Source organism: Miniopterus schreibersii (assembly GCF_964146895.1).
Source record: "Miniopterus schreibersii genome assembly, chromosome: 12".
NCBI classification, from domain to species: Eukaryota; Metazoa; Chordata; class Mammalia; order Chiroptera; family Miniopteridae; genus Miniopterus; species Miniopterus schreibersii.
This window is the reverse complement of record NC_138112.1, coordinates 10339503-10354024: the sequence shown is the minus strand read 5'-3', so window position 1 is coordinate 10354024 and position 14522 is coordinate 10339503. Positions and strand designations below refer to the sequence as shown.

At 35.8% G+C, this 14522-nt stretch overlaps 1 protein-coding gene across 2 annotated transcripts in view; it reads right to left on the bottom strand.

The window, feature by feature from the left end:
* The window catches only part of RDX (radixin), a 74627-nt gene that overhangs the window by 48519 nt on the left and 11586 nt on the right, over positions 1 to 14522 (bottom strand). For both annotated transcript variants that reach the window (XM_081154758.1, XM_081154757.1), the window contains exons 2-3: positions 10803 to 10873; positions 4155 to 4238 (exon numbers count right to left, since the gene is read on the bottom strand). In XM_081154758.1, the coding sequence (XP_081010884.1) occupies positions 4155 to 4238; positions 10803 to 10814 (96 nt within the window). In that variant the 5' untranslated portion in view covers positions 10815 to 10873. The remainder of the gene's footprint in view (positions 1 to 4154; positions 4239 to 10802; positions 10874 to 14522) is intronic.

The following is a 14522-nucleotide window of genomic DNA, read 5'->3' as shown; positions in this document are numbered from 1 at the left end:
TTGACTGTCTAAAATTAAGGACAGAGATTATTTGCCTTATTTGTCTTAAGATCCATGTCATCTCAAAGAATGATTAGCCTGTGACAGGCATTCAAAAGTACTAACAGCCTGGCTGGCATGGCTCAGTGGTTGAGTGTCAACCTATGACCAAGAAGTCACGGTTCGATTCCCACTCAGGACACATTCCCGGGTTGCTGGCTCGATCCCCAGTAGGGGGTGTGCAGGAGGCAGCCAACCAATGACTCTCTCATCACTGATGTTTCTATCTCTCTCTCCCTCTCCTTTCCTCTCTCTGAAAGCAATAAAAACATTTAAAAAACATATATTAAGAGTAAACAAAGTGGTAAACTAGGATCCATACCCAGGATTGTACGAACACTTAACAGCATATTTTTAAAAATATACATTTAGCCCGGCTGGGCATGGCTCAGTGGTTGAGCATCGACCTAGGATCCAGGCAATCGGGGTTTGATTCCGGGTCAGGGCACATGCCCGGGTTGTGGGCTCAATCAATGACTCTCTCATCATTGATGTTTCTCTCTCTCTCCCCTCCTGTCCTTTCTCTGAAATTAATAAAGATATATTTAAAAATATATATATATATGTGTGTATATATATACATTTAAAATAAAATGAAGCAACTGAGCCAGAGGAGATGAGAATTTATTAACATTTTAAAAGCTTTACAGAAAAAGTCAACATTAGTTCTTAAGTGATAAATATTCTTGGTTTTTTACTTTTAAACCTAAAAACATGCCAGGCTTTTGGATTCAAGATAGCAAACTGAACCCTTCAGTTTACTTTCCCTCCCTTAAAAAATTTCACTGAAATGACACACACAAAATTAAAAATAGAAAAAATCATTTGCTGTGCTAAGGAAGGTTACCATAAAAAAACCCAAAACTGAGAAATTTCTGGATATGGGATATAAAAATTTATACTAATGCAAAAGTTAATCAATGCCAAACAACAAAACGTTAATGTGGACAAAGACCACCTTAGATAATTTAACTTCGGCAAAAGACAGGTTGTTTCAACAGAGCCATAGAAAACATTCCAGCTCAGAGTGGCAGGGGTAGGAAATTTACACAGGTCAAGGGCAATAGACAGCAGTGTATCCAAGTGGCTGGCCTCCGCTTTGGCCTCCAGGCTTTGTGGGATTCACAAAGCTGCCACAGCAGGCACTGGGGACAGTACCTTAACTTTAGACTATCACAACAAACACCAGGAAGAGCAAGAGAGCTCAGGTGTGAAATTCCTGAATAGGCCCTATATTCAGCAGCTCTTTGTCTACCTCTGGAAATGTTCTCAGAAACTTTTAATCACATACCTGCACAAGGTAGGGAAAAGGTTTCAGTTGTGAGTACACAAAGCAGTTTTTCCCTTGTATTATTATTTATTTAAGTATTGAATTATTTTCCATATGAACTAAAACCTACTTTTGCCCCACCTTGCATAAGTTAAAAAAAAAAAAAAAAAAAAGCCTGGGTACATAACTACAATATATGCATATTTATTTATAAATTATACACATACTATCACACATATATTATGAAGCATATATTTTAAAAATAATTTGAAAGAGTAAAGACTAAAATATAAACATTTTTAATATTTTTTTCTTTCATCCTAACATATCATGTTGAGCACTCCTTCAGGTATGAATAATCCCACAGGTAGAAGGCTCGAAGATGAGGCCAGTGAAGAAGTCTCAGCAGGGAGCAAAGAACCTTAGCCCTCAACTAGAGCCCCTTACACATAGTGGCTGGCCTCAAGCAATGTCATAATTAGAAGAGAGACTCTGCTCAGGTGGACTCATGTAGCTATGTACCCTCATTTGCAAGGACCCCATCTCTAGGTCCACTCCTGGCCTAACCCTGAACTTACCTGCCAGCTCACCCCATAAACTCACTACATCCAAGGAAAAGCCTGCTTTTAGATCCTTGCATTTGGGCTCAAGAGAATTTGTCAGGAAACAGAACAGCAACTGTAAGAATTAACTGGTGAGAGAGCCCATAACAGATAACAATATGCCTTAATCTAGACCTTCATTTACAATATGAAAGACAGCATATGTGTATATGTAGAATACTGCTCTGTGCACTTTACATGTAGCCTTAATTAACTCTCACAATCACCTCCTGAGTAATGTTAACATCACCCTAACTGAACAAAGGAGAAAAAAGAGGCAGAGACAGGAATCTGTCCAAAGTCGAACAGCTATAGCCAGGACGAGTGCAGGCAGGTGCAGCTCCAGGGCCCACAGTTTTGGACTACATTACTGCACAATAAATGGGGTTTCATTTTCCCAGGTATCCAAACTAAAGCAATTCTACTTAATAAAACACAAATATTTTACTTCTCAGTGTCAATATTAAAAAGGCCTACTTGCTGGTTAGCTTCTGACAACCACAAGCATTTCACTCATTATATAAATAACATTTCAACTTGCTGAGAAGTACAATAAATGCTAACTCCATTTACATTTTTATTCAAATAAAGACAGGCTATAGGAGAATCAACAGAAGTGGGTATTAGTTCACAAGGTAAAATATCTACAATGTATGGTGAATGCAGCTGCTTCTAATTTTTGTTTTAAAAATTTGCTCACACACACACAAAGCCTTTCATCTTCCAAAAAAGACCTTATTAGGGCTTTCAAGATCATTAATCAACAACCAGGAGATTAAGTATATACTTTGTCAAGAAAAGAAACAACTTTCCAGGAAATTTTATTTAATTATATTTTGGATCAGTACCTGATAGAATGACACCTAATAAACCTAATAAAACCAAGATATGTAACTGGTTACTTATTGCTGTAACGCAAGAAACTCTCACCCCCATTCTTTAAAGCAGCAATTTTCAACCTTTTTCATCTCATGGAACACATTAATTACTAAAATTTTGCGGCACACCAAACAATATATTTTTTGCCAATCTGACAAAAAAATAGGTATAATTGTTTTTTTAATTTTATTTATTGACTTGAGAGAGAGGAAGAGAGGGAGAGAGGAGAGGAAGAGAGAGATGAGGAAGGATGAGGAAGGATGAGGAAGGGAGAGGAAGGGAGAGGGAGGAAGGGAGGGAGGGAAACTTCAATTTGTTATTCCACTTATTTACGCATTCATTGGTTGATTCTTGCATGCGCCCTGACTGGGGATGGAACCCGCAACCTTGGCATATCGGGACGACACACTAACCAACCGAGCTACCTGGTCAGGAGAAAATAGGTATGATTTTGATTCATTCACATCAGACTGATGCTGTTCTGTTGCCTGCTGTCACTTTTTTATTTGACAATCTAACGGAAAAGAGGTCAGTGCCCTTGACAAAATAGGTATCGCATGTTTCAAAAATTCTTGCAGCACAATGGTTGAAAACCGCTGCTCTAAAGTCAAGTTAGTCTGACCACAGACTGTTGCTCTCCTGCTCATATGTAAAAGTTTATGTAAAAGTTAGAAGTTTCAGGTCATGGAAGACATATCACTTTCCTCCTCTTTGCAATCATCAATTCACCTTAATCGCTTGACCCTAGGCACCAATACCTTTCTCCATCTTTTCTCATTAAACTTGATTACCTAGAACATTACATACAGCATCACCTAAGGAGCTTAAATTAAAAAAAACTAATGGTTTAAAATAGGCCACAGATAATTAAATCGGGATCTCTGGAGGTGGTTTCTAAGCACTGCCCTTTTTTCTTAGGCCACTGGTGACTCAAATGTGCACTCAGGGAAGGAAAAACAAATCAGTACTCCAAGTTCCTTAACATGACATCCATGTTCTAACCCCCAGCTAGCAAACGAGCCTATGACAGTAAATGGCCGTTAGGTGCTTACTTATAGCCTATAATTCCCTATGTCTTTGCTCCTGCCATCCCCTGTCTAGGATCTGCACTCATTCCACTTTGTAGAATGTCTTTGATTAAATAAATACCTAACAGTTATTTTTTACAAATCCTACCCCTCAAATCTAGGAATGAGAAAGAATATCTCTACAGCTGTCAGATACCTGAATAGGTATTGTGAACAATTCCAGCACTACAATGCTGCATTATCAGTTAAGGTACAGAAAAACACAAAAAGAAGTGCAATAGCATGCACGCCATGAAGTGTGTCAAAAATTGCACACTTCATGTGGTTAAATTTTACCTGGTCAAAAAGTTGTTTGCCAGTTGTATTGGGCTGGATGGCAAATTCCAGCTCAGCATCCATTGTGGTTACTCTTACATTGATCTGTAACAAAATCAAAAGGGATAATCAGTACGAAAGAGAGTAAACTCATCAAGTATTAGGCAGAGAAAATACTCTTATCTGATTTCTAAAATAAAGTGATGTTAACATTCAGGCAGTAAAGAGCAATTCCATACTGCACCTAATAGTTTCTTTAATAGATAAAGTGATAAGGTTTGATTTTAATCATAGGAAATCTTAAATCTATTTGCAAAACAAAGACCTTATGAAGTCCTCTTTTAAAAACATTTATTGAATACTAACATATATTAGGCACTAGGTCACGAGTTTTCCATATTCTCATTTAGCCCCTGCAACAATACTAGAAGATATGCTCATTTCCACAGAAACTGAAAGAGTTCTCATTATTTGCCCATCAACACGTGGTTTTGCTTCTGTAGAAACACAACTGATTTTTACATCGATCCTTTTTATCAGTTCCTTTGCCAACTGTCATAATGAGTCCGCAAATCTTTGTGTTTATATAAAGCAGGGGCCAGAAAGCTTTTCCTGTGAAGGACCACAGAATAAATATTTTAGGCTCTGCAGCCTAAACAGCCTGCTGCATTGACTCAATTATGCTGCTACAGCAACAAAGTAGTTATAGATAATAAAGATACTATGTTCCAATAAAACTTCAGAATTTCCAATAAAAAGGAAACTTGAAATTTCATATAATTTTCACATTTGAAATATTGTGATTGTTTTCTCAACCACTGGAAAGGTAAAAACATTCTTAGTTTACAGGCTACACAGAAACATGTTGTGGGCGGGATCTGGCCAACCCCTTACGGAAAGAAGAACCTTCACACCTTCCAACAGTGTTTCTCCCTTTGCAGTCCCTGAGCTTCTGGTTTCTCTTTCTGCACAGGATCTGTTCAGTGCTGAGAGCAATGGTGATAGTATGGGCCTCGTTTCAATCCTCACCCAAGGATATTTTTGCATTGAGTTTTACAGAGTGGAAGAGGGGGTAGGAGGGGAGAGAGAGACACACACACCAATTCGCTGCCTCCCCACACGTCCGGACCAGGGCTGGGGATAGAACCTGCAACTGAAGTACATGCCCTTGACAGGGAATCGAACCTGAGGGCCAGGGCTCTAACCACTGAGCACACTGGCCAGGGTGATAGTAGGTATCTTTTGTCTTGTTCCTGATTTTAAAAGAAATGCTTCCACTGTTAACCCACTAAGAACAACTTTTGCTGTAGCTTTTCTTCTATATCTAGTACAAGAAGTGTTGGTTTTTGTTTGTTAAATCATGAAGAGTTGTTCAATTTTAGCAACTGCTCCCTCTACATTTATCATGTAACTTTTCTCCTTTAAACTAACCATACTGATCGTGGCAGAGATTGGTTGTTGTTTAACCACCAAAATGTAATAAAATTATAGCTGGACAAATGGCTGAGCTACAAAACATTTCTCAGTGCCTCCTGCTGGCAGGTGTGGCTGTGTAACTAAGCCCTCACCCACAGAATGTGAGAAGAGACACCTGCCGCCTCTAGGCGTAGGCGTAACACAGGTAGCATGCCTCCCTATGCTTTAAACTCCCTTCCTGCTGGCTGCAGTCCAGACACCAGGAACTCAGTTTCAATTATAAGCCCCTAGACCCCAAGTTCTCAAACTGCCAGGTCTCAGGACCTCTTTATACTCTTAAAAATTATAAAGCATCCCAAAACACTTTTGTTCATCAACATAAACCACACCAGAAATTAAAACTGAGAAAATTTTAAAATGAACTCCTTTAGCGCTGGCCAGTTTGCTCAGTGGTTAGAGCATTTGCCCTCGGGCCCAAGGGTCTTGGGTTTTATTCCCAGTCAAGGGCACATACCTCGGTTGCAAGTTTGACCACCATCCCAGTCGAGGCTCGTGCGCAATGCAACCAATTGATGTCTCTCTCTCACACTGATGTTTCTCTCTCCCCCCCTCCCTTCCACTCTCTAAAAATCAATGGAAAAAATATCAAGTGAGGATTAAAAAAAAAAGATATAAATTCATTTAAATGTAACAAAAATAAACCTATTAGATGTTAACATAAATAACATGAATAATACAAATATCACTATCAATATCTTAACAAAAAGTACTATAAGGCAACTTTTAAAGCCTTTTCATTTCATACTAATAGTAATTCTTTGTGGTAATCAAAGCACATTATTAAATCAACTTTATCTTACAATTAAAAAGAAAAGCCCAGCATAAGTAGAAGGAAGGAAATAATAAACATCAGAGCAGAAATTAATGACACAGAGACTAAAAAAAACAATACAAAAGATCAATGAAACCAAGAGCTGGTTCTCTGAAAAGATAAATAAGATTGATGAACCTTTTCAGTCAGACTCATCAAGAAACAAAGAGAGAGGACCCAAATAAAATCAGAAACAAAAGAGGTGAAATAACAACTGACCCAACAGAAATACAAAGGATTGTAAGAAAATACTATGAACAACTATATGCCACAAGCTGAACAACCTGGATGAAATGGATAAATTCCTAGAAAAATACCACCTTCCAAAACTCAATCAGGAAGAGTCAGAAAGTCTAAATAGGCTGATAACTGCTGATGAAGTTGAAGCAGTAACCAAAGGGCTGGGCTCTCAGCACACAAAAGCCCTGGCCTGGATGGCCTCACAGGGGAGTTTTACCAAACATTCAAAGAAGAATTAACACCTATCCTCCTCAAACTATTTCAAAAATCCAAGAGGAAGGAACACTTCCAAACTCTTTTTATGAGGCAGCATTAGCCTAATTCCAAAACCAGATAAAGACACTGCAAAGAAAGAGAATTACAGGCCAATATCCCTGATGAACACAGAGGCTAAAATCCTCACCAAAATATTAACAAATCGAATCCAGCAATATATTAAAAAGATCATACATCATGACCAAGTGGGATTTATTCCAGGGATGCAAGGCTGGTACAATATTCACAAATCAATAAACGTGATACATCACATAAACAAATTGAAAGACAAAAATCATATGATCATATCAATAGATGCAGAAAAAGCATTCAATAAAATCCAACACCCATTTTTGATAAAAACTCTCAGCAAAGTGGGAATAGAGGGGTCATACCTCAACATAATAAAAGCCATATATTACAAGCCTACAGCCAACATCACACTCAATGGGCAAAAACTAAAACCATTTCCCCTAATAACAGGAACAAGACAGGGGTGTCCACTTTCACCACTCTTATTCAACACAGTACTGGAAGTCCTAGCCACAGACATCAGACAAGAAAACACAAAAGGCATCCAAATTGGAAAGGAGGAAACAAAACTGTCATTATTTGCATATGACATGATATTGTACATAAAGAATCCTAAGGAATCTACCAAAAACTACTAGATCTAATAAATGAATTCAGCAATGTAGCAGGGTACAAAATTAACACCCAGAAATTGATGGCATTTTTTTAATATACCAATAATGAACTCACAGAAACAGAAACTAAAAAAACAATCCCATTTACCAATGCAACTAAAAAAATAAGGTACCTAGGAATAAACTTAACCAAAGATGTAAAAGACCTTTACTTGGAAAACTACAGAACACTGAAAAAAGAAATAGAGGAAGATATAAACAAATGGGAAAATATACCATGTTCATGGACTGGAAGAATTAACATCATTAAAATGTCCATACTACCCAAAGCAATCTATATATTCAATGCAATCCCTATTAAAATACCAACAGCATATTTCACAGATTTAGAACAAACACTTTGAAAATTTATATGGAACCAAAAAACACCCCAAATAGCCACGGCAATCATGAAAAAGAAGAATGAAGTTGGAGGGATCACAGTACCAGATATCAAGTTATACTACAATGCCACTGTAATCAAAATAGCCCGGTACTGGCACAAGATCAGACATATAGATCAGTGGAACAGAACAGAGAACCCAGAAATCGACCCAAGCCATTATGGTCAATTAATATTTGACAAAGGAAGCAAGAACATACAATGGAGTAAAGACAGTCTTTTCAATAAATGGTGTTGGGAAAACTGAACAGGTACATGCAAAAAAATGAAACTAGACCACTAACTTACACCATACACAAAAGTAAATTCGAAATGGATAGAAGACTTAAATGTAAGGCACGAAACCATAAAAATCCTAGAGGAAAACATAGGCACCAAAATCTCAGACATATCTCATAGCAGTATGTTTGCTGATACATCTCCCAGGGCAAGAGAAACTAAGGAGAAAATACACAAATGGGACTGCATCGAAATAAAAAGCTTCTGCACAGCCAAAGAAACCATCAACAAAATGAAAAGGGAGCCCACTGTATGGGAGCACATATTTGCCAACAACACATCAGATAAAGGGTTAATATCTAAAATATATAAGAAATTCATACAACTCAACAAAAGGAAGACAAACAATCCAATTAAAAAATGGACAAAGGACCTACATAGACACTTCTCCAAACAGGACATAGAGATAGATAAGAGACATATGAAAAAGTGCTCAACATCGCTAATCATCAGAGAGATGCAAATTAAAACAACAATGAGGTATCACTTCATACCTGTAAGAATGGCTACCATCAACAAATCAACAAATGACAAGTGCTGGCTAGGGTGTGGAGAAAAGGGCACCCTAGTACACTGCTGGTGGGAATGCAGACTCATGCAGCCACTATGGAAAGCAGTATGGAGGTTCCTCAAAAGATTAAAAATTGACCTGCCATTTGACCCAGTGATCCCACTGCTAGGAATATATCCTAAGGAACCTGAAACACCAATTAGAAAGAACTTATGCACCCCTATGTTCATAGCAGCACAATTTACAATAGGTAAGACCTGGAAACAGCCCAAGTGCCCATCAGTAGGTGAGTAGATAAAAAAGCCGTGGCACATTTACACCATGGAGTACCATGCAGCTGTAAAAACAAGAATCTTTTATCCTTTGGCACAGCATGGAGAGAACTAGAAAGTATTATGCTAAGAGAAATAAGCCAGTCAGAGAAAGACAAGTATCACATGATCTCACTTATATGTGGAATATAATAAATAAATTGATGAACAAAGTAAATCCTGAGACATAGAAGCATGGAACAGACTGAGGGATCTCAGAGGGAAGGAGGGGAGGAAGGTATGGGTCAGGAGATATTAATCAAAGAACTTATATGTTTATAAGCATAACCCACGGACACAGACATGGGTATGGGGAAAGCCTGGGAGTGGGATGGATGTGGGGTGCAGGGGATCAGTCTGGATAAAAAAGGGGACATCTGTAATATTCTCAGCAATAACAAAACAGAAACTTAAAAAACAACAACCAGATCTACAGAAGTTGTCACTTGACCTAGGTTACGTATCTACTAAGTATAAAGCTGGGCTAACAAGATCAGTGTAAAATATGAAAATCAAATTAAATTTCTCCAAGCTTGCATTTTGAGAAACTAGACTCTTTAGGATGGCTAATTAAATTCTGAGCTAAAAAGTTTAAAGGAAAAAATACATTAACTTTAATATCTTAAAGTATTTTCTTCCAGAATTTTTATGCATTAACACCACATATTTGTATCAAACTATATAGACATGTTTGAATCCTTACCCTAAGGAATGAATGTTCTCCATTCAATTATACTGACAGAGGAGTTTTCCAAAGCAGTTGCAAACTTGCACATTCCTCTGAGAAATACCTTAGTTCCCAGTGACTCACATCTTTACCAACAATCTTGAGTTCAGTTATTAGTTCTACTAGCTCATTCCTGAAGATTTTCTCCATAAAGCATCACTGGCAGATAGAAAACTTTACTTCTTCCTTTCTGACAGTTATGAGTTTTGTTTCCTTTTGTTCTTTTCTCCCTCGGACAATAATGCACTTTGTTACCTCCTGAGCCTTAAAGTAATTCCAAAATGATGTCCATGCCAGAACATTCCAGTAACTATAACCAACAATTTTCTTAAAAAAATATTTGGCCAAAAGAAAATTGCTGAAAAAACCCCAAATTTTGTTAAAGAACATTTATCCTAAGACAAGAGGAGTTAAGACTCAGTCAAGAGCTACATAATTATAAACTACATAAAATGAGCACACATATACCCTTAAATAAAACATGTAAGACTCTGTAACATCAGCATTGGCATCACCGGTCTCACAGCCAGAATTATGAGAAGATTAATAATGCACAAACCTCTGATTCCTCCTGTTTAAAAGTAAGTTGTTACTCACTGACACTGAATGTGTACCCACTTCTGATCCCCACAATGTTCATCTCCATTTTATATATGAGGAAGTTAAGACCTGGAGAAACTGAACTAACCTCACAAAGGCACTCAAATTAAGTAGCAGAGCCAGAGCAAGAACTAGGACAGTTTGATCCCAGAACCCATGAATTTTAATCTTAACTACAATGTTACCAATACCTCTTCTTCACTGGTCCACAAAATACTGCACTCTAACCACATTAACATAAAACAATTATCAGTAATATCAATACTTTTTTCTTCCCAACAACTCTATCGTAATACTTTGCCTTGTTCCAAAAGGAACTTATGTTATCTATTAAGTAAGTAGTGTCAAAAGTAAAATAAAATACACTTACTGGTTTCGGCATTTTCCTTCTCTTTGTCACCTTCTTTAAAAATTCACTTTTATAAATCCTGTTGCCACCTTCTGTTAAAGGGAAAAAAGCAAAATTGATCTATTATCTTTTCAATATAATGCTTTTATTTAAATGCATAAATAGAATAAAATAAAAATTAAAGTATTTTATTTTTTAATTTTTATTTAATTTATTGGGGTTACTGGTTAATAAAATTATATGTTTCAGGTATACAATTCTAAAAAATTAACATTTTAAAATGTGAGTTTAAAGTAACACAGAACTGTCATTTTATTGTAATTTTCAATGTTTTCTATTATCACTTCACATTCTCTAAAAATATTTATAGTTATGATTTAAAACAGCATGCATGTCAAATAACAATATAAAACATATTGATCACCAACTAAAACTTTAATTAGAGACAACATCCAGCCAAGGAAACAAGCTTGCTATGGGCCTGAATGCTGTCTGAGTCAGGTTCACCCCTAGATCAGTAGACACAGCTGACAATCAAGGTGAGGATAGATGGATTCAGAGTCTAAAAAGAATGAATTAAAAAATACTTTTCAACTTTTTTTCTGTATTACCAAAGACAAAAGGAAAGTCTAATTAATGCAAACTATAAAAAATAACTTTTTTTTTTCTTGAAAATTTAAAAATTCAAGTAGAAGAAATACACAAGTAGCTTATTCAACTAAAGTGTACAAAACAGCCACAGTGTGCACAATAGCAATCTGCATGCTACTCACCAACAAGCTAGTGGCCTTCACTGAAATGTAGATAAAACCAATGTTAAATTGTATCCTCTCTCCATGGCAAAAGAAGTGAATCCTAATCCAGTAAAACCATCATGCTGTTGTTTGAGGGTAAATGTTCTTAAAAATATCTAACAAAATTGGTCCCCCCGCCTACAAATCTACCAAAAGGCTAAACATTCTTAATCATTCATTATGCACTGTCCATAAAAAAAAAAAAAAAGATTTAATTCCAATTTGAAAACCTATAGAGAAGAATATTAAATTATTACTTGAAGATCAGCTTATACTGGTAATATCTTTGCCAAGAAACTTTATTCATTATACTAGCTTCAACTAAATTAATATACAATTAGTTTTAAAACTATACTATCAGTTGCTTTTTAAGATGCTATAATTATGTAAAACTGAAATTCTCCTAATTGAAATAAAATTAAAGCATTAAAGTAAGGTCGTTTCCCTAAATTTTACTCAATCACATGCCAATAAACCTTTCTATAGAGGGAACTTCCTTCCGAGTTATTTTTTATCTAATCCACGGGGCTATGAAATTCTGCTGCAGTATTAAGCTCCTTATTTCCTCACTCATCATTTCCTGAACTCTTAGCTAGGAAATGATATAGGCATTCTCTTCCTACAGGCACCTACTTGCACAAACCGAAATGTACTTCAGTTCTATTTTCTAATTCTATAGCCTCTTCCTCCCACTAGTGTCTTAGTTCAGATCCTTATAATCTCAGGTCCTATAAAAAGCCTCCAAATGGACCTGCTTTCCACATCATTTATAAGCTAGTAACTCCCGAATCTACGTATCTCCAGAACTTGCCTGGCTAACTTGGCTTGCTCAACATCTAAGGATTCTCTCAAACATAACATGGCCAAAACACTTAAATCCCTACCCTGCAGCTGAGTCTGCTCTCTGTAAGTCTTGGTGATATATTTATAGAAAGTTATACATTGTATTCTCTCATGATTTTTTTCTCTACTACATCTAGAGGTATAATCTTTTCATTCCATTTTTGCCTTCCATTTTGTTTGATTAACTTTGCCAGAAGTTTGCTTGGTTTATTGGTGTAAAGGCCAGTTTTGATTTTGTTTCTTATATAATTTTCTCTTCTGTTAATTTCTATCATCAACATTTTCCTCTTCACTAGTTGGCTTTACTCTGTGGCTCATTTTCTAATCCCTACAATTGAAAGGTTACCTAAATAATTTCCTATCGTTTTTCTTTTCTCATACGTGCATTAAGGTCATAAACTAAATATGTCCAAGTATAAGGCAGCTCCAATATAAAGTGATCCTATTTTGCCAGTTAGAATATTTTAAAATTTGTATCTGAATATGTAATCAAATATATATTAGTATAAATATTAAAATACATGATCTGTAAAATATTGATTCAGAATACTGTTTGCTTTATATCACATTTCATAGAACACTTTTCTTCAAACTCCTGACACAAGACATGAGTGTGTCAAAATTTTTTGAATCACAGTAAATTTTCCTGATTACATAACTACTTTTTCATTTAATTATACTATTAATAAATTTTTATCCCAAGCCACAAGTATTCATTGATATAAAATATTAGAGGACATTTTTCCTATTTGTACTGTTGGGATATATTCTAGTATCTGTAGTGTAGCCAAAGTGTATTATTCTTTAAGTGATTTTTTTTTAACACTGGATCTGTGCTAGATTTCTCTGCCTCTTATCAGATGAGCTCTGAGCTTTCCGAACTCACATGCACTAAAAGGCACTTCAGGTCAATGTGCCTATCTTGAACTTTCATGTTCAAGAGAAAGAAAACATGAGAATTGCAATGAGAGTGTTTCTAAGAACACAAATATAAATATCCTTTCGCGGGGAATATTTTTTGAGAAAATATTTTACCTTCTATTTGAATCCATAGTATTTTTCTAAGTCATTTTAGTGGTTTCCCACACAAGTCTTTATATGTATTTATTTGTTGTTTAGTTCTAATTTCAAATTATAATTTCTAATCACTACTAAGAACTTTTTTAAGTTCACAAATGAAATGATTAGAGGCCTGGGGGCAGAACACTATCTTTTTATTATTATTTCTAAGTTTACTATAGTCAAAAAATTCATTTAGATTTCCCTTATGTTTAGTACTTGGTCAGTTTAGTTTCTTTTTTAATTATTCCAGATATAAATAAAAATTTATTTTCTGCATCTGATAAGCTAGATCAAGCTAAACCAAATATTTAATGTTGTTTATAGTCTCTACTATTTATTTTAGTCTACTTAACCAATTTGAGAAAAAAACGGATTAAATTTTCCCCAAGTATGATTCTGGATGTTAATTTCTTCTTGTAAATTGCAATTTTTTTAGTTTATATGCTTTAGGCTGTATAAGCATATAAACTAGATTGTTAGGTGAGCATACGTTTACACGTGTTATAGCTTTCCAGTAAATACTTTCCTTTTCCACTAAGTAACAATTTAATTGCATACAGATTTCTACATCAACAGTCATTCCCTCAGCACTTGGAAGATACTCTTTTTCTGGGATCTGTTACTGATGATAAGTCAGCTGTCACTCTAACTCAGTCCTCTTAGAGAACCCGCCTTTCTCCTCTGCTTCCCTTTAAGAATTTTTTCGGGGGGATGGAGGCATTCTTCAGATTTGCTTTTATTTATCTTGTTCAGAACTGGTAAGCTTCCTTATTCTGACGGCTCATGCTTGTTTTAAATTCTGGAAAATGATTAGCCAGTTTCCCATTTTCTCCTTTCATTCAGCAGTTCTTATGCACATACTGGTATCTCATTCTCTAACCATGCCTACTTCTTCATATTCCCCATCTCTTCATCTCTCTGCGCAATATTCCTCCATCACTAATTCTCTCCAGTTGTTTTTAATGTCCATGGGTTTAAAATTTCAGTGATTATATATTTTTATTTCTTTGCAGCTTATTAAAAAAGTTTAATAATAGTGCTA